Source organism: Typopeltis vanoorti, chromosome 15, assembly GCF_054136105.1.
Source record: "Typopeltis vanoorti isolate ZY-2024b chromosome 15, IOZ_Tvanoo_1.0, whole genome shotgun sequence".
NCBI lineage: Eukaryota > Metazoa > Arthropoda > Arachnida > Uropygi > Thelyphonidae > Typopeltis > Typopeltis vanoorti.
Window position 1 is genome coordinate 8,600,403 of NC_143563.1, and position 24,642 is coordinate 8,625,044.

Below are 24,642 nucleotides of genomic sequence, written 5' to 3' on the forward strand. Positions count from 1 at the left end.
AATCAGAACTCCATGGTGGACACAGGAAGTTAAAGAGGCAGCAAAGGAAAAGAAGAAAGCATATCAAAAGTTCCTGGCAAATAAGTCAGCTTGTGCTCTTAGAGAATATAGAGACAAATGCAAGAATGCTAAACACTGTGTAAAACTATCTAAACAAAAGTCGTTGGAGGACTTTGGCAAGAATATAGAAAATAAATATCAAGAAGGTGGCAAAATATTCTGGAGGTTGGTGAAGAAGCAGAAATGGAGGAAAGAGTGCTGTAAAAGGAGTTAGAGATGATAAAGGTGACATGAAAATGGGAGAAAAAGATATCCTTGAAGTATGGAGTAATTACTTTGAAAATTTGCTAAATGAAACAAGCAGTGATGACAGCACAGTGATAAAAAAACACTGACCAGGCATGCAGTCAGGAATACATATCCATACTTGAAGTAGAAAAAGCCATCAAAGGCTTGAAATGCGGAAAGGTAACAGGAGTAGATGATCAGCCAGAAATGCTGAAGTATGGTGGTATAAAAGTCTTACAGTGGCTGCACTGCATAGTTCAGAAACCCTGGACAGAGGGACAAATTCCCAATGATTGGAGTGAAGCTCTCATAGTACCCATATATATAAAAAGGGAAATAAAATGGTTGAGAAGAATTGTGAAAGAAAAGCTTGGTGAAGAACAAGCTGGATTCAGGCCAAATAGAAGCTGTCAGGATCCGATCTTCACTTTATGACAAATAGCTGAGAAATCATGGGAATATAACAAAGATCTGTATTTAAGTTTTGTTGATCTAGAATCTAGAAAAGGCATATGACAAGTTGCCAAGAGAGAAGCTATTCAATACGCTACAGTTATATGGTGTTGTTAGATCCTGGATGAAAGAATCTTGGAAAGAAATCATTCATTTAGGGTCTAACATATAAAATTTGCAAACATAGAGAAATACCTGCACATCAGTTGTAATTAAAAGTGAAACTTCCTCACTTTATGTAAAAATTTGTATTCTTTAAGCATCTTATATTTAATTTAATTTATTTAAGCACCTTATATTGTGATTAATTTGAGATTTCATTTTGTATGTCTTAAAAAAGAGGGATAATGTGAATTAAATTTTAGCCTTGCTTAAGCTATGTAAAATCTATTGTGAGACATCATAAAGCTGTTAAGTATTAATTCCTGGAAGGCCTAAAGCTACACGCATACGGTGTAACGCTGGCAGGTATAGCTTATTCGGAAAATCATGTAACCATGTATTCCATGAATCCGAGTATATCAGCATCGTTGAAATGAAGGATAAGCCAAAGGGTGAAATTAATAAGGATTGTGTGCAAAAAGAGGGTGCTCTATAGGAGTATAAAAGGGGGTCGAGCCTGGAACACAGGGCTTTTATCTTGATCTCTTGTCGTATCGTTTTCCTATTGGGTGGTTCGGAAGTTGGCGGGCAGTTTCGTGTAAGGGGAGAGTGAAGTCTGTGATGTCGGGCAGAGAGCGTTCGTAAAGAAATGAAGCTGGATTCTATGCAAAGCTGATGGTAAAAATTCCAGTCCTAGCAGAATTAGGCCGTCGCTGAAAAGCCTCATCGAGTTGTTCCTGAAACGCAAAAATTTTGAGTCTGTTTCTGACAGAAAGAATGAAGATAGCGTAACCCCTACGTTGCCGTATAGAGAGCTAGAATAGATGAGAAATATCCAGACAACACGTGGTGTAGAACGACGCGGAAAAAAAGTCTGTAAGGTGCTATTGCTCTAATTTTGTGTGAATGTTCATTAGAAGAAAGAAGATTGTTTACGATTGTGAAATTAAGAACTTTATAGTAAGGAACTCTGTGGACAGTCACTATTTAGAAAGTTAACCTCGTTTGTGAGTAAGAAGAATTGTTTAGGAGAGACTTATAGGATTAACTTGATGCGATATGAAAGGTAGAATTTAGTGTCTCAGTAACGTTAGAATGGTTGATAGTTTGTTCTTACGAGTAATACTGCTAGATGGAATTTAGTTTAACTTATTATCATTTGATTTATATCCCAATGTGTAATTACTGTGTTTAGCATGCATAATAAGTTTTAATTAGTTCGAATGTGTTAATCTCTTAGTTTGAGTTTATTTAGTATTGAGCATAATTAAGTGTATGAGTTTGTAATGTGTATTAGATATTCCAATAAACATGTCTTATTTTCCTGAACCTGAGTCATGCCTGATTACGATTCCAAATTACCACTTATAAAAATAGAACCTATTTTGGCGGGAAGGATTTAGAGAATGAATATAAAATATAGATTTAGGTCACAACTGCAATAATCTGAATCTATATGGCAGTTAAAATAAGATATTGTTTAGGTAATCTTCAGAATCTAGTATTGTCTACCTGATTAAGGATCTTTTCTGCTATTACTGGCTGGCGCAGCAAAATATAAATTTGCCGGTGTCCGAAGAGGAAACAATCCTAGATATTATTATTATTATTTATTATTATTATTATTATTACGGGTATCTCCATGGAGTCAGTAGACTCATCGCGGGAGACCCAAACTAGCAAAACAATATCTGTCATATCTCTTCTTGAATTCATTTACAGACGAAGAGCTCACAACTAAGTCAGGCAATGAATTCCACTCATTCACCACCCTCCAGGCAAAAAACCTTGTTCTGACACCTTTGTTAACCACACTCTTCTTTAATTTCCAGAGATGACCTCTTGTTCTTCCATCACTATCACACAGCTGAAACATTTCCCCTGCATCAATCCTATAAAAACCTTTTAGTAATTTGAATGTTTCTATCATATCCCCTCTTCTTCACCTATCAACCAATCTCTGCAATCCACAAGCTCTCAATCTATCAATGTAGGGAGCATTTTTTATATCACTCACCAACTTGGTCACTCTTCTGAACCCTCTCCACAGCCTCCTCATCTCCAAGGAATCCAGGTGACCAGACCTGAGCACAGTAATCCAAATGTGGAAGTATCAATGCTTTATAAAGGGGAATAATAACCTCTTTATCTCTGGATGTCAGTGTGTTCCTCAACAACCGAGTAATCCTATGTGCAATCTTGGACACCTTAGCAATGTGTCCTCTGAACTTCATCTCCCTATCTACCAATACCCCTAAGTCCCTAGCCTCATCAATCTCTTGGAGTACCTTTCCATCGATGTAGTACACAGCTGGTAATCTTTTAATCCCAAAATGCATGACTTTACACTTTTCCACATTGAACTGACATCCATTTTCTTTTGCCCATTTTACCAGCTTATTTAAATCCTCCTGCAAACTTTCAACATCAGCTTGATTTTTTATTGCACTACACAACTTTGCATCATCAGCAAACAACTGAATATCTCCCTTTAAGCCGTTTCCTATATCATTTATATACAAATTAAACAACATTGGCCCAAGCACAGAGCCCTGAGGCACACCACTGGTCACCTGCCTCATTCTGGACTCGGCTCCTCCATACACCACCTTATGGTATCTCTCCCTGAGCCATTCTCCTATCCATATCACCAATTTAATATCCATTCCCATCTGCTCCAATTTGCGTAACAGTGTTCTATGGGGTATCCTGTCAAAAGCCTTAGCAAAATCCAGACGTACCACTGTGTAGCCAGTTCCTTTGTCCAACTCAGATGTTATTCTATTATGAATAGTTAACAGATTGCTAAGGCAGGATCTACCTTTAACAAAACCATGTTGGCCTCTATAGAGTATCATTTCCTGATCCACCCATTCTTGAATTTTGTATTTAACCAACTTTTCCAATACTTTTACCACTACTCCTGAGATGGTGATTGGTCTGTAATTCAATACTGCAGTTTTAGAGCCACCCTTATGCAAAGGAACCACTTTGCCTAACTTCCACTCCCTAGGGACCATACCAGAGTTCAAACTTAAGTTAAATATCCAGGTCAGAGGGGTTGACAATTCATTTGCACATTCACGCAACACCCGAGCTGATATTCCATCTAAGCCTACCGCAGTGTTTGCATTTAAGTTTTGCAATATATTTAATACCTCTGATTCTTTAGCTTCAATTCTCACATTAGGTATTGCTGTAGGTATAGAGATATCCTCACTTGGGTGATAGACTTTTGAAAAGTGATCACTCGGTAACTCTACTATTACATCTGATTTTGTCACCTCAATACCATCAGCACCCACTAAGGTTATCCTTCCGAAGTCATTCTTCCTCTTACTTGCCACATAGCGGAAGAACTCTTTGGGATTACCCTTGATCTCTTTGGCTAAGGTCTTCTCATAATCTGATTTAGCTTTTCTTACTATGCTGGTAACCTTCCTAGCTTGAGCCTTGTACTGCTCATGAGTGTCCTGATCGCCTTTCTCCTTGTAAAGTCTCCATAACATTTTCTTTTTTTGCAGTTCAAGCTTGATACTACTGCTCATCCATCTAATGCCTGCCTTGTTTGACCTCCTAACCATGGGGACACAATCTGATATTGCTTTCCTCAGATACCCGCTGATTTTATCCCAAGCACTGCTAACATCTTTCCCTTGCAATATGTTCTGCCATGGGATGGCTGCAAGCTCACTCCGAAGCTTGTTATAATTGCCTAACCTGTAGTTCCGTACATACCCCTTCTTAATAGAAAAATCCACAGATTTTGCAACCTCCCAAGTCAATACCACATGATCGCTTTCACCAACTGGAGGTAACGAGGACACCTTACTTATGCATATAACCTCTGAACCAATAACCAGGTCCAACACTCTCACACCACGTGTCCCTTCAGTTACGTGCTGTTTCAAGTAATTATCTCGTAGAAGATGTATGAATTCTATTTCCTTTTTGCTACGTGATATTTCCTCCTTCCAATTGATATCACCGTAATTAAAATCCCCCATAATAATCACCAAGCCTTCACTCATTGCACTAAGTTGCTGATGCACGAATTCAATATCTCCCCCCCGTACTCCCTGGCCTATAGCAGCATCCAACTGTATATTTGGTTGCGTTGGTCACTATTTCGCACCAGACTGCCTCAAATGAACTCTCATTCACATGTCTATCATCATGATATACTACTTTCTTTGGCTGCAACACATCAGCTATCATCAACAGTACTCCTCCTCCTGTTCTATCTTCTCTATCCTCCCTGAAAATACTGTACCCATCACATTCAATTCCAGTGACCACATCTTCTGCTGACAGCCAAGTTTCACTAATGCCTACAACTTTTGGTGAGATTTCACTGACTAATGCCAAAAATTCTTCTCTCTTATTTCGAATGCTTCTAGCATTGGTATACAAAAATTGCAGATTCCCTCTAGATCTTGTTCCTGCTTTAGAACTGATATATAAGTCACTAACTACCGTAGTCCTATGCCGATTTTTATCCCCTCTCTTCTGCAATTTATTCAGCCTATAAGGATCAATAAATACACAATCAGTGCTAAAGTTTCTCTCTCTTACACTCAACCTTTTCAATATTAGTTTCCCTGCCCAATAACTTCAACTTGTTCAGAAAACAATAACTTCTTCAATCGCTTATGTCCTTCCATGTTAAGATGCAGTCCATCTCTAGCATACAACTGCCTTTTCCTTCAAACACACTCCAAACATCAACAAACTCCAGACCTCTTTTTCTGCACATTCTTGCAATCATATCATTCATTATCATTGCTCGTCTACTTAACTCGTAATTGTCAAAACGAGGCAGCACACACACTATTCTCCCATTGACACTTTTCCTCTTCACAATATCTAATAATGTTCTTAAATCTTTTCCTACCCGATTTATACTACCTCTCAGGTCATTCGTACCCACTATAACTATCATCTTGTCTGCTTCATGCCCTCTCTTTATTGCTAAAGCCACTCTTTCTATTGTCCCATCAGCCAAGCACTCCTCATGCATACCACTCTCCATACCCTTAATCGTAGAATCACCATATATTTTACCACTCTTAACTTCATTCAAGTCCACACTCATGGACTCATTCTCTACACTATTCAGCATGACTCTCCCAGCTTCATTACTCAACTCGCTATTACTTACCCCCCCCACTCTTACTACATCTCATTTCTTCTAGGCCACTTGTGGTTTTATTATGTTGACTCCCAATCACTCCCATACTATTTATTACTGAATCATTCACCAAAGACTCACCCATATGTAATCCTGTTCTAGTTACTTCAGCTAAAGTAATCTCTATAGTCCTAATTTCTCTGTTTAACACATTAAACTCAGCTTTAACTTCCAGTATCTCCTTACCGATCACTTCCACTTCCTCATGAAGAAGATGAAGGTCATTTTTCATTTTCATAAACTCCCGCCGAAGTTCTTCCGCTACGGTCCCGATGTCAGCTTCCATTCCTAAACGCTCCAGCCTATCCCGACACTTCTCACATACGTCGACATTTTCGTTCTTCTCATTTTGCCAGACCGACCACAGATCCTTCACATTTTTCGGTGCATACATATAGCAGTTTCCGCAACGCATCCATTGCGAAAAATCTAATGCTGAGCCAGCCTTTCGTGTAGTAGTAGAAGTCCTGCGCGCCGCTGACGTACGTTTCTTGTTGGACGCCATCTTTACACGTTGATATAGTGAAACAAACGGCAGTGAAAACACAATATATACAACACAGTTCTGAACAATAATACCACAAGGACACTTGTTTCTAACCGATGCACAATTGCAGCACAATTTGTGACAAAAAGCCACACTATATTTAACTTTAAAAACACGTTTTCTAGACTAGCTAAACTCGACCGCCACATTTACCAAGGACACTAGAGAAGAAATAACAATTAAAACAACTTTTTAACAATGGTGCAGCCGACAGGATGTGATTAGGGCCCCTAAAATTAAGTTTAATAGGGAATAATCACTATAAGTTGGTCTTGGATTCATAACCGACAGCCAGGCATTTGTTGGCATATCAAAGAATGTGGAAAAGGGAAATTTTAAGTTTGTAAGATGAATGCAGGTATGCCTCAACCATCAAGCTCAGATTTAGATGACTGAATTCTTTGGGACTATAAATCCTCAACAGGTCTTTCCTCAGTTCTCAGGGGAGGAATCTGATGACGTTCTAGCATTTTTTGAGTACATAGAAGAACTAAGGAGAATTGGCAGATGGAGTGAGCTCCAACTGCTAATTCTTCTCAGAAGTAAGCTTGTTGGGAAGGCAAAGACATACTTTTATTCCTCGCCAGTCTTAAAAGAAACTAGAGATTACAATAAATTTAAGGTGGTCCTAATATACCAGTTCTCTAAAGTAAGGAATGTGGGACCAAATCTATGGAAGCTCCAGAAGATGGTGCAGAAAGACAAGGAAAGTGTGTCAAACTACTATAACTGATTGTTAGCTATTGCCAATACGTTAAGCGTCTCTGACGAAGACCACTACCATCTTAACTAGGCAGTCTTCCAACATTTTAGAGGGGGATTGAGACAAGAACTGAAGGAAACAGCATTTGGGAGGGACATAACTAATTTAGAGTGCTTGAGAGCAACTGCTTGGAGACATTTGTCCTGCAGCCTCAATTGGGTCCATCAATGTCATTAGAGAAGAGAGAAACAGCATAAGTGATCAGGACACTAAAGTAGATAATACAGAAAAGAGAGAAAAGGGGGGCACAGAAAGGATGTGAAGTTAATAGACCTGAGACTGTCTACCAGGTTGCAAACAGCAGCCCAAGTCTTAGTGAAGTACGCTCATTGATCCAACAAGAAGTAGAGAGATTACAACATCCCATCATGGAGCGTCTTGATGCTGTATTGGGTCAACTGACAACAGCTTCAAGGGCAAACCACGAGAACTCCTTGTTTCCAGAGGAAAGAATTAATAACATGCTACACCAGGAAGTTGAAAAGATGCAGGCCCCACTTCTGGGTAAAATGAACACGATGATGAGTAAGTTAACAGAGCTGTCAGCTAAATGCAACGGGAATTCTCCTATGTCGTCGGACGGAGATAATTCTAGAGGTTAATCTCGGGAGCCCCCCAAGATGCTATAGCTGCAATAAGGACATCTAGCCCGTAGTTGTTTCAGCAAACAAGGAAATTCAAAGAACTATCGTTTTGAGGCAAAGCCACATGTATGTAACAGACAGGAAGGAAGGAAAGGGAGACGAAATCAAAAAGAAAATGCGGAATTAACAGTTGAAGGAAGGATATGTGGGAGAAACTTTAGGGCACTAGTAGACATAGGCTCTCAGGCTTCTATTATCCCCGATAACTACTTCAGGGAGATTGAGCCATATATGAAGGGAAGGGTAAAACACCTAAGAAGGCCCATCAAACTTCTAAGAATATCCTACACTATCACCCAAGCTACTAAATCTGTGAGGCTGAGAGTGAATTTGCCAAAATTTGGGATATCCGCTTGTCACAATTTTATAGTCCTGCCAAGGAACTCTCTTCCTCACCTAAGAGTTATCCTAGGAAGTGATTTCCTATTTAAGTTTGGATTTTCTTGTGATTTCACTAGAAGGGAAGTTTGTTTTCAGAGAAGAAGAAAAGGGAACACTAGGGCCGAAGGGGGATCGCAGGCTAAAGGGGAGAGAGATACAGGTTTAAACACACTCAAAAGTCTGAAGCTGAGTGAGGTATCCCTGTCAAGGACCGTAAAGGAACCTGACATAATCAAACCAGAGGAAGAAAAGACTCAAACTGAAGAAGAGGTTGCTATCCGCGAAAAGAGTGAGAACGGGAAGAACACTCAAGAAATTAACTGTGTAGGTGTAAGGCAGACCATGATTAACCCTTTTTGGGAATTCAGGCCCAGAAAGAATGCTAGGTTTATCCCCAGAGAATTGAGGAAGAAGCAAAAATAGTTTTTATAAAGGAATTAGAAAAACTTTTTTTATAAAAAGAGGGGGCCTTTGTTAGATCCTGGATGAAAGAATCTTGGAAAGAAATCATTCATTTAGGGTCTAACATATAAAAATTACAAACATAGAGAAATACCAGCACATCAGTTGTAATTAAAAGTGAAACTTCCTCACTTTATGTAAAAAATTGTATTCTTTATTTAAGCACCTTATATTTAAGCTATTGTGATTAATTTGAGATTTCATTTTGTATGTCTTAAAAAAAGAGGGATAATGTGAATTAAATTTTAGCCTTGCTTAAACTATGTAAAATCTATTGTGAGTCATCATAAAGCTGGAAGGCCGAAAGCTACACGCGTATATCGTAACGCTGGTGGGTATAGCTTATTCGGAAAATCACGTAACCATGTATTCCATGAATCCGAGTATATCAGCGTCGTAGAAACGAAGGATAAGCCAAAGGGTGAAATTAGTAAGGATCATGTGCAAAAAGGGGCTGAAAAAACAGGGTGCTCTATAGGAGTATAAAAGGGAGTCAAGCCTGGAACACAGGGCATTTATCTTGATCTCATGTCGTATCGTTTTCCTGTTGGGTGGTTCGGAAGTTGGCTGGCAGTTTCGCGTAAGGGGGGGAGAGTGAAGTCTGTGATTTCGGGCAGCGAGCGTTCGTAAAGAAATGAAGCTGGATTCTATGCAAAGCTGATGGTAAAAATTCCAGTCCTAGCAGAATCAGGCCGTCGCTGAAAAGCCCCATCGAGTTGTTCCTGAAACGCAAAGATTTTGAGTCCGTTTCCAGCAGAAAGAATGAAGATAGCGTAACCCCTACGTTGCCGTATAGACAGCCAAAATAGATGAGTAATATCCAGACAACATGTGGTGCACAATGATGCGGAAAAAAAGTCGGTAAGGTGATATTGCTCTAATTTTATGTGAATGTTCATTAGAAGAAAGAAGATAGTTTACGATTGTGAAATTAAGAACTTTATAGTAAGGAACTCTGTGGACAGTCACTATTTTGAAAGTTAACCTTGTTTGTGAGTAAGAAGAATTGTTTAGGAGAGATCTTTTGTAACTTGTATGTGATAGGATTAACTTGATGCGATATGAAAGGTAGAATTTATTGTCTCAGTAACATTAGAATGGTTGATAGTTTGTTTTTATGAGCTACAGGGTGTTCGGGATAAATTTGACAGTTTCGTAAGGAAAAAGAAAATCTTCTTTGTATCTATTAAATTTAATGAATTGACAAACAAACATTACAGGCAGAGTTAATTACAATACTATCAACAAGATTTACTCAAAATAACCACCATTAGCATCGATCACAGCTTCAATTCTGCTTCGGAACCTCGAACAAGCTGATGCTACAGTCTCCCTGGGAAGGGCCGCAAAAACTGTTTTAATTTTATCCATTAACTGGGCTTTTGTATTACTGGAAGTGCGATTGGTGTCTTTTTCAACTGTGCCCCATACAAAATAATCCATGGGGTTAAGGTCTGGGGAGTTTGGAGGCCAAACATTTGGACTGGTGAAGTCGTAGAAATTTTCAGACAACCATTTTTGACTTTTCCCAGAGGTGTGGCAAGGGGCCGAATCCTGCTGCCATACATACGGCCTACCATTGGCTACCCTTGTTATCCAGGGCTTGACTACAGTTAGCAACTCCACGAACAAAGCCCGAATTCCAATGCCAGGGTTCTTCAACACCTGTTCCTGCAGATTTGCGAGGAATTCTGCTGTACGAACGCAATCAGATCGTCTGCTAGGGATCTTTCTTCTTGCTACATCCTCGTAGTCACCATTGCAAGTCTCTAGTTCATGCCTGATTGTTTTTACTGTATTCAGGGAGCATTGGGCAGCAGTCGTAATATCCTTATTTTGATGGCGGGCACGAATCATCATGATACAAGTTATTCTCTTCCATGATTCAGGTGGGTTCCAGCTATCCATCCTTTCTGACATCTTGTATATGAATGAAGAAGGGTCCAAACTTTTAAATAAAGAGAAGTGTGTGTTAATACATGTAACTTACGGAAAAATATAATTAATTATAAATATGTCAAATTTTACCCGAACACCCTGTAGAAGGAATTTAGTTTAACTTATTATCATTTGATTTATATCCCAATGTAATTACTGTGTTTAGCATGCATAATAAGTTTTAATTAGTTCGAATGTGTTAATCTCTTAGTTCGAGTTTATTTAGTATTGAGCATAATTAAGTGTATGAATTTGTAATGTGTATTAGATATTCCAATAAACATGTCATATTTTCCTGAACCTGAGTCATGCCTGATTACGATTCCAAATTACCACTTATAAAAATAGAACCTATTTTGGCGGGAAGGATTTAGAGAGTGAATATAAAATATAGATTTAGGTCGCGACTGCAATAATCTGAATTTTATGGCAGTTAAAATAAGATATTGTGTAAGTGATCTTCAGATTCTAGTATTGTCTCCCTGAGTAAGGATCCTTTCTGCTACAGGGTACTGGCTGGCACAGCAAAATATAAATTTGCCAGTGTCCGAAGAGAAAATAAGATTAAAGTAAGAGAAGAAATAACATAAAAACAATTTTTTAACAGTGTCAATGGGGCATTATATCAAACAATACTTAGTCTTTATTTGAGTTGTAAGTCAGCAGATTGGATTGAGGGAAGTACAGGAAAATGGTTTAATGTTAAATCTGGTGTGAGACAAGGATGTACATTATCCCCTTTGTTATTCATTATCTATATGGATTACATTATGAAGGAAAGTGGTATTAAATATGATATCAAAATTGGAGATGTTAATGTCAGCTCTTTGCTTTATGCAGACGACGTTATACTTCTAAATAAATCCGCTACAAGTCTGCAAGATTCTCTGACTAAATTGAATAACTGTTGTAATAGATATGGTATAAAGGTCAGCAATAAAGAGACAAAAACAATGAAAATAGGCAGAATCTTTGAAAATGTCAACTGTGTTTTGAACGGAGAACCTGTGGAACAAGTAAAACATTTCAGCTAGTTAGGTAATTTTTAGTGAAGATGGTAAATTAAATATGGAAATAGACAACAGAATCAACAAAGCTGGTAGGAAGTTAAACGAATAAATTCATATGGAATAAGAGAGAAATTAGTCGGAACACTAAATTAGCTGTATACAAGACAGTATTCAAGCCGATTTTAACTTATGAATCTGAGAGCTGGGTCAGAAGTAAACCACTTGACCCAAGACTAGAGACCGCAGATTCCTGAGAAAGATTAGAGGCGTGAACAATTGGCATCAATGGCAATATCATATTAAAAATGACAATATTAGGAAAGAACTTGACATTGTCAGCATCCAAGAATGCATTAGCAGAGCTAATCTCAGGTGGTATGGTCACTTAAAGAATGGGCGAGGAAAGATTAGCAAACAATTGTTCTGTGAAAGGTTGGCAGGAAAATGATCCAGAGGAAGACCAAGATATAGGTGGATTGGTACTGTACAAAGTGCCTTAGACAATAGAAATATAAGATCTGATAATGTTGCAGTCTTGGCAAGTAACAGACTGATTCGGAGGAAAATTGTATCTAGGAAGTTAGTAATGATGTAAATTTTTCATGTAGTACTATCATATCCTGTACACCTATTGAGGGTACATGGCAGGAATTTGATGATGATGATGGTGTTATAGCATTACGCAAATCCTAACTGTTTTACTAATACCTTAAATGTATTGTTGGTTAGAGAACTGAGAGAGTGAGCCGGCGGAATTTGAACAAGATTGTTCCAAAGCATTGATTATTATTGTCCAATATATGTTGATTTCTTTTACTTTGTAATTTAGTAGTTTAGTAATGATTGAAAATCTCTGTTGTGTAAAATTATCAATATGTTAAATAAATCTTTTGCTTTTATTCATTTGGTTGCCTGAATTTAAGAATCTGATGCACCACTTATAAAAGATTCATACGAAGCGGGATATATAGGGAGTAGACTTTATAAAGGAGTTTACGACTGGCATTAGAATTGAAATAGAAGGTATTATCATTTCAAAGTGGGGTATTTTAAGTATGACAAAGTAACTATGTGCCAATCTGAGAGTTCACTACTTGGCTGAAATGTATTTCCAATCTAGGGATTCAGGGTGGTGCAGCGAAACAAATAAATTTTCCCTGAATCTTAACAAGGAGATAACTCTAGACATCTCTAGCAAAGGAACTGGCTTCTCACAGATAGAGTTCCCTTTAGGAAAGGTCAGTCGCTTACTTGACTAATTAAACAGCAAGAGTGCACATAGAGCTCTATATCTTAAACTGTTAATAATGGGATTGTATGCAGTGCCATATCTAAATATAGGTTTAAGGGAAGCAAGACAATCAAGGAAAAGAAGGAGTAGCCATAGTATTCAACACAAAATACGAGGCTAATCGTCTTGAATGGCAGGAAATTTGAAGTAGAGTGATGTGGGCAAATATCAGAATGGGGAACTGGACAATGAGACTTATTTGTGCCTATGGTCCCACAGAAGGTTCTACTAAGGTAGAAGTGGAGGAATTTTTTGAGGCTTTAGAAAAAGCCACTGACACAATGAAAAATGAAAAGTTGATCCTTGTTGGGGATCTAAATAGCAGAGTAGGAAATGATTGTGAGACATACAAAAATATTTTGGGAAAATTTGGAGAAAAGAGCAAAGCTAATAATAATGGCAAATATCTGTTGGATTTCTGCTCAGGACATGGACTGGTTATTACTAACACCATGTTCCAACATAAAAATGTGCACAAATTCACATAGAGAGAAGAGGCTAGGAATAAGAAAAGTCTCATTGACTATGTTATTGTTGATAGTGATGTTTTCTGCCTGGTGCAGGACACCAGAGTGTACAGAGGATTTGAAATAGGAAGTGATCACTATCTAGTCTTGAGCAGGATAAAATTGAATTTCATATTGAAAAGAATGACATGTAAGAAAGTTTTAAAGCGAATAACAGTTGAGCAGCTCTCAGATGTGAACTGTAGACTAAAATACACAAAGATTATTGAAGATAAAATGAAAGAGTTTGAGAACAGGAATCAAACCTTGGAGATTCAGTGGCAAACTCTGAAGAAAACATTGATAGATTCTGCCAGAGAGGCATGTGGTGAGGTTGTCTGTAAGGATAAAAAAATCAGAACTCCCTGGTGGACACAGGAAGTTAAAGAGGCAGTGAAGGAAAAGAAGAAAGCATATCAAAAGTTGCTGTCAAATAAGTCAGCTTGTGCTCTTAGAGAATATAGAGACAAATGCAAGAATGCTAAACACTGTGTAAAACTATCTAAACAAAAGTCATGGGAGGACTTTGGCAAGAATATAGAAAATAAATATCAAGAAGGTGGCAAAATATTCTGGAGGTTGTTGAAGAAGCTTAGGAATGGAGGAAAGTGTGCTGTAAAAGGAGTTAGAGATGATAAAGGTGACTTGAAAATGGGAGAAAAAGATATCCTTGAAGTATGGAGTAATTACTTTGAAAAACTTCTAAATGAAACAAGCAGTGATGACAGCACAGTGGTAAAAAACACTGACCAGGCATGCAGTCAGGAATACATATCCATACTTGAAGTAGAAAAAGCCATCAAAAGCTTGAAATGTGGAAAGGTAGCAGGAGTAGATGATATTCGACCAGAAATGCTGAAGTATGGTGGTATAAGAGTCTTACAGTGGCTCCACTGGATAGTTCAGAAGGCCTGGACAGAGGGATGAATTCCCGATGATTGGAGTAGAGCTCTCATAGTACCCATATATAAAAAGGGAAATAAAACTGCATGAGAATTACAGAGGTATTTCCCTACTGAGTGTTCCTGGCAAGATCTATGCAAGTATACTTGAGAAACGGTTGAGAAGAATTGTGGAAGAAAAGCTTGGTGAAGAACAAGCTGGAATTAGGCCAAATAGAGGCTGTCAGGATCAGATCTTCACTTTACGACAAATAGTGGAGAAAGCATGGGAATATAACAAAGATCTGTATTTAAGTTTTGTCGATTTGGAAAAGGCATATGACAAGGTGCCAAGAGAGAAGCTATTCAATACGCTGCATTTATATGGTGTCAATAGGGCATTATATCAAGCAATAATTAGTCTTTATTTGAGTTGTAAGTCAGCAGTTAGAATTGAAGGAAATACAGGAAGATGGTTTAATGTTAAATGTGGTGTGAGACAAGGATGTACATTATCTCCTCTGTTATTCATTATCTATATGGATCACATTATGAAGGAAAGTGGTATTAAACCTGATATCAAAATTGGAGATGTTAATGTCAGCTCTTTGCTTTATGCGGATGATGTTATACTTCTAAATAAATCTACTAACAGTCTGCAAGATTCTCTGACTATATTGAATTGCTGTTGCAATAGATATGGTATGAAGGTCAGCAATAAAAAGACAAAGACAATGAAAATAGGCAGAATCATTGGAAATGTCAACTGTGTTGTGAATGGAGAACCTGTGGAACGAGTAAAACATTTCAGCTATTTATCCACGATTTTTACTGAAGATGGTAAATTAAATATAGAAATAGACAACAGAATCAGCAAAGCTGGTATGGTGGGAAGTCAATTGAATAAATTCATATGGAATAAGAGAGAAATTAGTCGGAACACTAAATTAGCTGTATACAAGACAGTGTTCAAACCAGTTTTAACTTATGGATCCGAGAGCTGGGTCAGAAGTAAAACACTTGACCAAAGACTAGAGACCACAGATATGAGAGTCCTGAGAAATATTATAGGCATGAACAGATGGCATCAATGGCAATATCATATTAAAAACGAGGATATTAGGAAAGAACTTGACATTGTCAGCATCCAGGAATGTGTTAGCAGAGCTAATCTCAGGTGGTATGGTCACTTAAACAGAATGGGCGAGGAAAGATTAGCAAAACAAGTGTTCTCTGCTAGGTTGGCAGCAAAACGACCCAGAGGAAGACCAAGATATAGGTGGATTGATACGGTACAAAGTGCGTTAGGTGATAGAAATATAAGATCTGATAATGTTGGAGTCTTGACAAGTAACAGACTGATTTGGAGGAAAATTGTAGATAGGAAATTAATAATGATGTAAATTTTTCATGTAGTACTATCATATCCTGTACACCCCTTGAGGGTACATAGCAGGGATTTGATGATGATGATAATGATGAGGGAAGCAAGACTGAAGGTAAAGGCAAATATACGAGAACACATTTTAATGTAAAAACAAGTCATAACACCGTTGACTTAATGATTAGTAAACTTACAGAATATGAAACTCAGGCTAGCTTTTCTTTAAATTCTGGTAAATATTTCTCATATTCTGATATTGATTCCTTTTCACTACAGTCCACTGCATCATCTCCACCTTCACAAAATGATCACCCAGTAATTCATCTATTTCTTCTCCTTTTGTCTTCTTCCAGCTGTGTGAATTCATTGAAGGTATTCTCTGTTAATCATTACCTGTTTAGCCACCTCCTGTCCAGACTGCATGGAAGCTTACATATATAATTTTTCAAGATTCTAGAATGAAATCTTCCAACAAAAAAATTAGTTCATCATCATCATCATTATCATCATCATCAAATTCCTGCCATGTACCCTCAAGGGGTGTACAGGATATGACAGTACTACATGAAAAAATTACATCATTACTAACTTCCTATCTACAATTTTCCTCCAAATCGGTCTGTTACTTGTCAAGACGCCAACATTATCAGATCTTATATTTCTATCGTCTAAGGCACTTTGTACTGTATCAATCCACCTATGTCTTGGTCTTCCTCTGAGTCGTTTTCCTGCCAACCTGGCAGAGAACACTTGTTTTGCTAATCTTTCCTCTCCCATTCTATTTAAGTGACCATACCATCTGAGATTAGCTCTGCTAACGCATTCCTGGATGCTGACAATGTCAAGTTCTTTCCTAATATCCTCATTTTTAATATGATATTGCCATTGATGCCATCTGTTCACGCCTCGAATCTTTCTCAGGACTCTCATATTTGCGGTCTCTAGTCTTTGGTCAAGTGTTTTACTTCTGACCCAGCTCTCAGATCCATAAGTTAAAATTGGTTTGAACACAGTCTTGTATACAGCTAATTTAGTGTTCCGACTAATTTCTTTCTTATTCCATATGAATTTATTCAATTGACTTCCCACGATACCAGCTTTGCTGATTCTGTCGTCTATTTCTATATTTAGTTTACCATCTTCAGTAAAAATTGTGCCTAAGTAGCTGAAATGTTTTACTTGTTCCACAGGTTCTCCATTCACAACACAGTTGACATTTTCAATGATTCTGCCTATTTTCATTGTCTTTGTCTTTTTATTGCTGACCTTCATACCATATCTATTACAACAGCTATTCAATTTAGGGGTGCTTAAGGGTCAAAGCTGTATAACTGAGAGGAGACCTCCACATAGCCTTTAAAGGAATGCGGAGAACCGACCAGGGCTTCTGACCTAATGTCCAATCCTCACCTTCTCGTGGTGCACCCTGTTGGGTATCTACTTTGATACTGAACGAACGAGGATGGGCTGGCAATTTGGGATTTAGCCGACCAAATTGTATTCTTATTGGTTAAACCAAAATAAAAAATTAGTTTAAGAAAAAAAATTTGATTAAGACATTTTTTTAAAGAGAAAAACAAGATATATTTATATACAGATGTCTGGGATAGGAATGACAGTCAAATGAATGAAGCCAAAAAAATCACAGTTTTGCTTCATAAAAATGTTTTTAATTTAAGATTTTTAATATTAAACCTTTTTTTTTTCTTATTTATTGACTGGATGGATAGATAAATTACAAATTGCAAAATTAAAATAATTCTTCCTTATAATTATATTTCATTCATTTTTTTATTTACAGAATCCAAAGATGAACAACAAATTTGTAAATTCTATAGCCAAAAAGGTTACTGTAAGATGGGAGACAGTTGTCATTATGAGCATATCATGGACAGGAAAGGTAAATTTTAAATACATAAGCGAAATTTTGAAAATAATAAATATATATCTCTTCCGACTGTGTCATTGTCTTGACATCCTCTTTAATGCTATTTAAGACCTTATTGATTTTTATTTGTTTTTTAATATATAGCAGCCTTCTGTATGTGAAAGAGTCGTAGAATGTGGATCACACTACTGTAAACTCTAACTGTATGGAATACTGCTGTAGTACAAGCATTGAATTGTTTAAAAAAAAAAAAAACTCCTGTTCATAAATAATATTTCAGTGATTATGTTGTGTTCACTCACAATATCTGATAACATTGCAACCATGCCAAGATAGTGACAGAAATTCTGGCATATCACTCAGCCACATGTAAAAGTGAAATGGTTGAGATTGGCTAGAATGAACATTGCCAACTGGAAGAAGAAAAAGCAAAGATAAGAAGCTGTTGTTTGGCAATGAAACAAATGAAATGGACATATAATAGATTATTATTTATCATCATCATCATCACTGATACATACCCTCAACAGGCTACACAGAATTCTGTGATAGTACTAATAAAAATTTACATTATTACTTCCTGTTTACAAATTTACTTCAAATTAGTCTGTTATTTCTCAGGACTCCAGCATTGTTGGATCTTATCTTTTGGTCTTCTAAGACACTTCTAACTATATCTCTCCATATTTACCTTGGTCTTCCTCTGAGCTTTTCTCATGTCATCCTCACAACAACACTTTTTTTTGCTAACCTTTCCTCACACGGCAAGTTCCTTTCTAATATCATCTTTAATATGATTCTGTATTGATACTGCTCGCTGTTCTAATTTTTCTCGCAGTTTTAATATCAGCAATCTTTCTTTGATCAACTGTTTTATTTCCCTCCCAGCTTTCAGGTCCGTAAGTTAAAATTGGTTTAAACATTCTCTATATAAGACAATGGACATTTGCTTAATTTCTTTCTTAATCCATGTGACTCCCTACCATACTGCTTTTGCTTATTCTGTTTATTTTCATATTTACTTTGCCATCTTTACTAAAAAAATTGTACCTAAATAGTTGCCTGTATCCTACTTTCAGTATTCCTGCCTATATTCATAGTTGTCTGAATTATGTTTTTATTGCTAATTTTCATACCATATTTGTTATCAGCAGTTATTCAATTTAGTTAAGGAATTCTGCAAGTATGTATTCGATTTGTTTAAGAGTACATCATCATCTGCACAGATTAAACAGCTGAGGTTAATATTTCCAGTTTTGATATCAGACCTAATGCCATATTCCTTCATAATGTGATTCATATAGATGAAAACTATAACATTGGAGATTGTGTACCTTTATCTCCTCTCCTGATTTTACATCAAACCATTTCCTCTACCTTCTGAATTTCTAACTACTCACAACTCAGATATACTGGATATTTGTATTATACAGTTTATTACCGTATTTTTCATTTCCTTTCCTTTCCTCAAATGTTGATATTCTTCGCTCCAACTTTTGTAACGGTGAGGTCATCTTCCTATTGACTTCAGTGTTCCCAACACCAGCTGGCTGTTCTATTCCAACTACATAGATCAACTAGGTAGAGAGGCTGAGACATTTGCTGTCGCTAGTAACCTTTACACAAATAGTACATATGTGTACTACACATAAACTAACCACTCTCCAAATACATTGGATCTCTTCCTCACTAGTGACCCACCTAAGTACACTATAAAGGTTGTCTGTCCTCTAAGCAGTTCAGACCACAATCTAGTGCTGATCTCTTCCCACATGAAACAATACGAACACATCTGCTCACATCCACATATGGGATGGCATTACAAGAACGCGAAGTGTGATCTACACAGCTAGTATGTACCACATTTCCTTGACTGGATTATATTTTCTGGACATTTGATCCAAACCTATGTCCTGAATGCATCACTAAAATAATTCTTATTACATGAAAAGAAATTTAGCCTTGGTTCTCCCACGGGTGTGCCAAGGATGTACTAAGAAAATAGTCAATCATACCATAACTGGTTTGCATCCAAAACTCCATCTAACTATACTACTTATACCAAAGCCTGTAATAGCTGCAAGAAAACTATCAACACATCAAAAACTGACTGAGAGAGCTAAAAGCAGGAAATTTGTATCCTGTCCAAATGGCAGCCACACTTTCTAGTTTCTAGCCAAAACATTCTCTCAATGCAGACCAGACTTGAGGCTTCATGTATTCAATGTGATATTGATGTTCATTAATTATTTTTCCACAGAATGGCCTATCTGCCCAAAATATGTCAAATTACATTCACAAGAGATCTAGTAAACTTGAGCTAAAAATAGAGATGACCATTTGTCTTTTATAGATGGTAAAAGAGGAGAAATTTTGTTAAGATTCAGGTAATATCATAGGTTCAGAGATACCAGAAATATAAGAGATTGCAACCCTTTGGTCTATCACAAAGAATCCTTAGGTGTTGGAACATAGAAAAATTATATGTTGGATTTTATGAGGGTTGTAACCATTTAATTCCGTTAAAGTTTTGATAGTGAGAAGTTCTTGTTGCAAGCTTGAGGAAGAGGAACACACATTATTGAGAAGTGTGTATTTTCGAAGATGCATTGTTTATTTGCTTAATTTCCATAGAGTCATAAGACTCATTGTTGGAACCCCACCCTAGAAAACAGTCTATCATACTACTTGAACTCATTCATCATTTGTGCTCTCACCTCTACCAGGCAATGCATTCCATGGTTCAACCATCCTCCATGCAAAAAAATTACACCTCACCTTCTTGCTCAAGGCTTCCTTTCGCAACTTCCAGGGATGACTCTTTGTCCTTGCTCCTTTCCCTTATTCCAACAAACAAAAGAACTCCCCAGTGTCAATCCCATGACTACCTCTCAACAGTTTAAATGTCTTAATCATATCACCTCTCCATCTATCTACCAAATTTGCAGTCCACATTCTCTCAGTCTATGCTCATAACTGACAGTCCTGATATCTTTGTTATTTGTCTCTGGACTCTTTTTTAGGTTAATTTATGCCTTTCAAATCCTGGGGATCTAATATGATCAGAATAGTCTCAATAAATGTGGTCTGATCAGGGCTTTATACAGTGGAATGACAACTCTTTTATCTCTGCTGGTCGGTATCCTACTCAGTATTACAGCAATCCTCTGGATTACCTTCACCCACCACCTTTGCAATATTTTCCTGAATTTCAGGTTTCTGTCAATCATCACTCCCAAGATCCCTTGTCTACCCCAACTTCCTCTAGTACCATTCCTCCAACAGAGTAGGCTGCCTCCCATCGATGTATCCGAAACTTCAAGAGTTTTTACATTTAGCTGAATTGAACTGATAGTTCCATTCATTTACCCATCTGTCCATTTTACTTAAATCCTCTTAAAGGGCTGCTGCATGTACACTACTAATAACCCTTCCCATCTTCACATCATCTGCAAACAACTGAATAATCCTCCTGCAATCCATTGGCAATGCCATTGATATAAAGGTTAAATAATACAGATCCAAGTACTGAACTTTGTGTGACCCTACTTGTAACCTTCTGCTTCCTTGATACTGCTGCCTCATACACAACTCTCTGATACCTATCGGACAACCAATTCCCCAATTTACTAACCTGACTTCTCAACCCATGTGCTGCAATTGAAATATCAGCCTATCATGTGGCACCTTGTCAAATGCCTTTGTAAAATCCAAAAAAAAAAAAAAAAAAGACATAATATGCTTTTCCCTCATCAACCACTCTTGTTGTTGCTTTATTATAAAAGGCAATCAAGATAAGAGCACTCCTTAACAAATCTATACTGACTCTAACAGATAACATTACCCTCATTTGCCCAATCTTGTAAATTATCCCTCACTAATTTCTCCAAAATCTTAACAACTACTGATGAAATGCAAACTGGTCTTTAGTTTAATACTTTCGTTCTACTACTACCTTTATACACTATCTTACCTTTCTTCCGCTCCTTGGACACCTTTTCTATGGCTAGACTCTTAACTAAAAACTCATGTGAATGGTGCTGTCAGTTCTTTAGCCCATTCTATCAAAACTCATGGTGAAATCTCATCCAGTCCTATTGCTTTATTGACATCCAGAGTACTTGGTATTTGAAACACACTCTCCCCATGCACTTCTAAACCTCAAACCTGCCCCCCCCCTCTACTGTTAAAACCCACTTCTTCAGGATGAAATACTCCAATAAAGCATTCATTGAACAACGCCACTCTTTCCTTTGCATCAGTCACTCCACTCCCATTTTTATCCAACAATGTCATTCATCCACAATCATTCCTCTTTCTATTGGCCACATAATGAAAGAATTCCTTGGGATTTTTTTTTTTGATCTCAGGGCCAATCTCTTATCATATTCCAGTTTTGCCTTCCTTGCTACATTCTTCTGGCCTGAGTCTTATATTCTTCATGCATCTGCTCTCCATCCCTCTTCTTACATGTCTTCCATAACCTCTTTTTTACCTGCAGTTCCCATTTGATATTGTAGTCATCCATTTTACACCAAATTGTATTCTCTTTTTCACTCATGGTATATGATTTGCTACTGCTGCTAATAAATATTCTTTCACCATTTCCCAAGCACTGATGTTATATTATCCTTCTAATTCCTTCATCCATGGAACTGCCTCAAGCTGATTTCTGTGATTATTATAATCACCTGCCTTATAATTCCACATACATTCCTTTCTCTTTGATACTCCTGTATGTCTGTTCATCTTCCAAGTCAGAACCATATGGTCACTCTCAGCAACTGGGGGCAGAGATGCCATCTCAATTATAATCCAATCTTCTGATGTTATGACCAAATCTAAAACTCTTCAGCCTCATGTTCCTTCTATTATATGTTGCCTAAGATGTTTGTCCCTCAAGAATTACAGGAATTCCATTCCCTTATTACTACATGTAGTTTCCTCTTCTCAATTTATACTGTTGTACTTAAAATCTCCCATAACAGTCATTCTTTTTATGTTTGCCAAGTTCAACTGCCTAAATATTTCTTGTTTTTTATCCACTATGCTTCCTGGCTTTTAGCAACACCCCATTAAATATCCCATCCTGCCCGCCTACATCACACTACATGCTCTCAAAACAGTTAGTGCCATTGTCCTCCAAATCTTCCACTCTGAGGACACAACTCATCACTCATCATAAGCAGTATTCCACCACTACATTTGCCACTTCTTATCCTGAAGAAAAATGCTATACCCTGCTTCTTCTATTCCTGTCAGTGTATCATCTTCTGTCAACCATGTCTCAGTAATCACAATAATCTTTGGACAGGCTGATGCTATCAGTGCAACCAATTCATCTCCTTTATTCCAGATACTCCTAGCATTTGTATAAAGAATCATCAAACCATTGTCACTGTTTTCATACCTATCATTATTCCCTCCATACTCCACTGGATTCAAGTGTAGAAAGTTTTTTACCTTAGGTTTATTATACGTTAAACATACCAAGAAATTTTATACTTGGTTTTAATCCTTTTCTCAAGGAAGCAAAACAATGTTTTGCGTGTCAAATATATTCACGTCTGAGCTACTTGTGTAGAGGCTAATGACTATATATAACTTAGTATGATCCCATAATGCAAAGCACCCCCCCCCTTTCGGATGTGCATGATGCGATGCATAATGGGAATGGCCACTACCCAGACTGGTTTTGACCTTTATTGAGATCCCATCTGTGGAAGCCAGACCCCGGAGAGAGATACCAAGGTTGAAATAATGCATAAGTCATATATAGCTCATATACAAGTAGCCAAAAGGTGCATGACCTTATTAATAAAAAATCTCTGGATGAGAGAAAGATGTAGAAAGTATTTTATCTTCGGTTTATTATACGTTAAAGATACCAAGAAATTTTATACTTGGTTTTAATCCTTTTCCCAAGGAAGCAAAACAATGTTTTGTGCATGAAATATGTTCATGTCTAAGCTACTTGTGTGTAGAGGCTAATGACTTCATATCACTTGGCTTAGTACGTATCCCATAATGCAAAGCACACCCTTTCGGACATGTATGATGCGATGCATAATGGGAAGGCCACTACCCAGAACGGTCAAAACCAGTCTGGGTAGTGGGTCTTTAACATCTAATAAACCCAAGAACCTAAGGTAGAAATCTTTCTACATCTTTCTCTCATCCAGAGATTTTTTATTAATAAGATCATGCACCTTTTGGCTACTTGTATATGAGCTATATATGACTTCTGCATTACTTCAACCTTGATATCTCTCCCAGGTCCACTGGATTCAGCATTACATAATGTATTTCCTCTTCTCATAAGCAACTATTCCCATAAATGCCATCCCTCATACTATTGACCCTGATAATTCTAGTGTCAGTGTCCCTGCATCCTTCCTCATTCAAATGCAAGTCATCTTCGCATACAGTTTCTTTCTGTCTTCAAATATCCTCCAAGCATCCACGTAATCAAAGCCTCTCTTTCAACACATTCTGGCTATCATACTATTCATTATTAACACTCTTCTCTGCAGCTCTGCATTATCATACCTGAGCAACACACTATCTTTGTTCTCCCTTCTTGTTCTTCATTCTGTCTTCTTCCATACAACCTCAAGCATGAACCTCAGATATCTCTCACCACCCGATTCACACTGCGTCTCAAGTTATTCATGCCCACCGCCATCACAGTCATCACATCCCATCTTTCACGTCACTTAATTGTCATAGTCACACTATCATTCCTCTAGGCAGACACTCCTCTGGCATTCTATCTTGCACACCAAGATCATCGAGTTCATATCACTGCTTATTCTTTGCTCACCTCATCTCACTCCCTCTCCTGTCACACTTTCTTCCTTGTTTTCCTACCTACGTGCCATACTGTCATCTCTCCACCCCTGGTTCCTGCACT

The 24,642-nt window shown here is 37.5% G+C and overlaps 1 protein-coding gene across 2 annotated transcripts in view; it reads left to right on the top strand.

Moving 5' to 3' along the window:
* LOC150098343 (uncharacterized) overlaps nucleotides 1-24,642 on the top strand; it is a 554,092-nt gene that overhangs the window by 409,294 nt on the left and 120,156 nt on the right. For both annotated transcript variants that reach the window (XM_090404722.1, XM_090404723.1), the window contains one exon: nucleotides 17,643-17,741. In XM_090404722.1, the coding sequence (XP_090260848.1) occupies nucleotides 17,643-17,741 (99 nt within the window). The remainder of the gene's footprint in view (nucleotides 1-17,642; nucleotides 17,742-24,642) is intronic.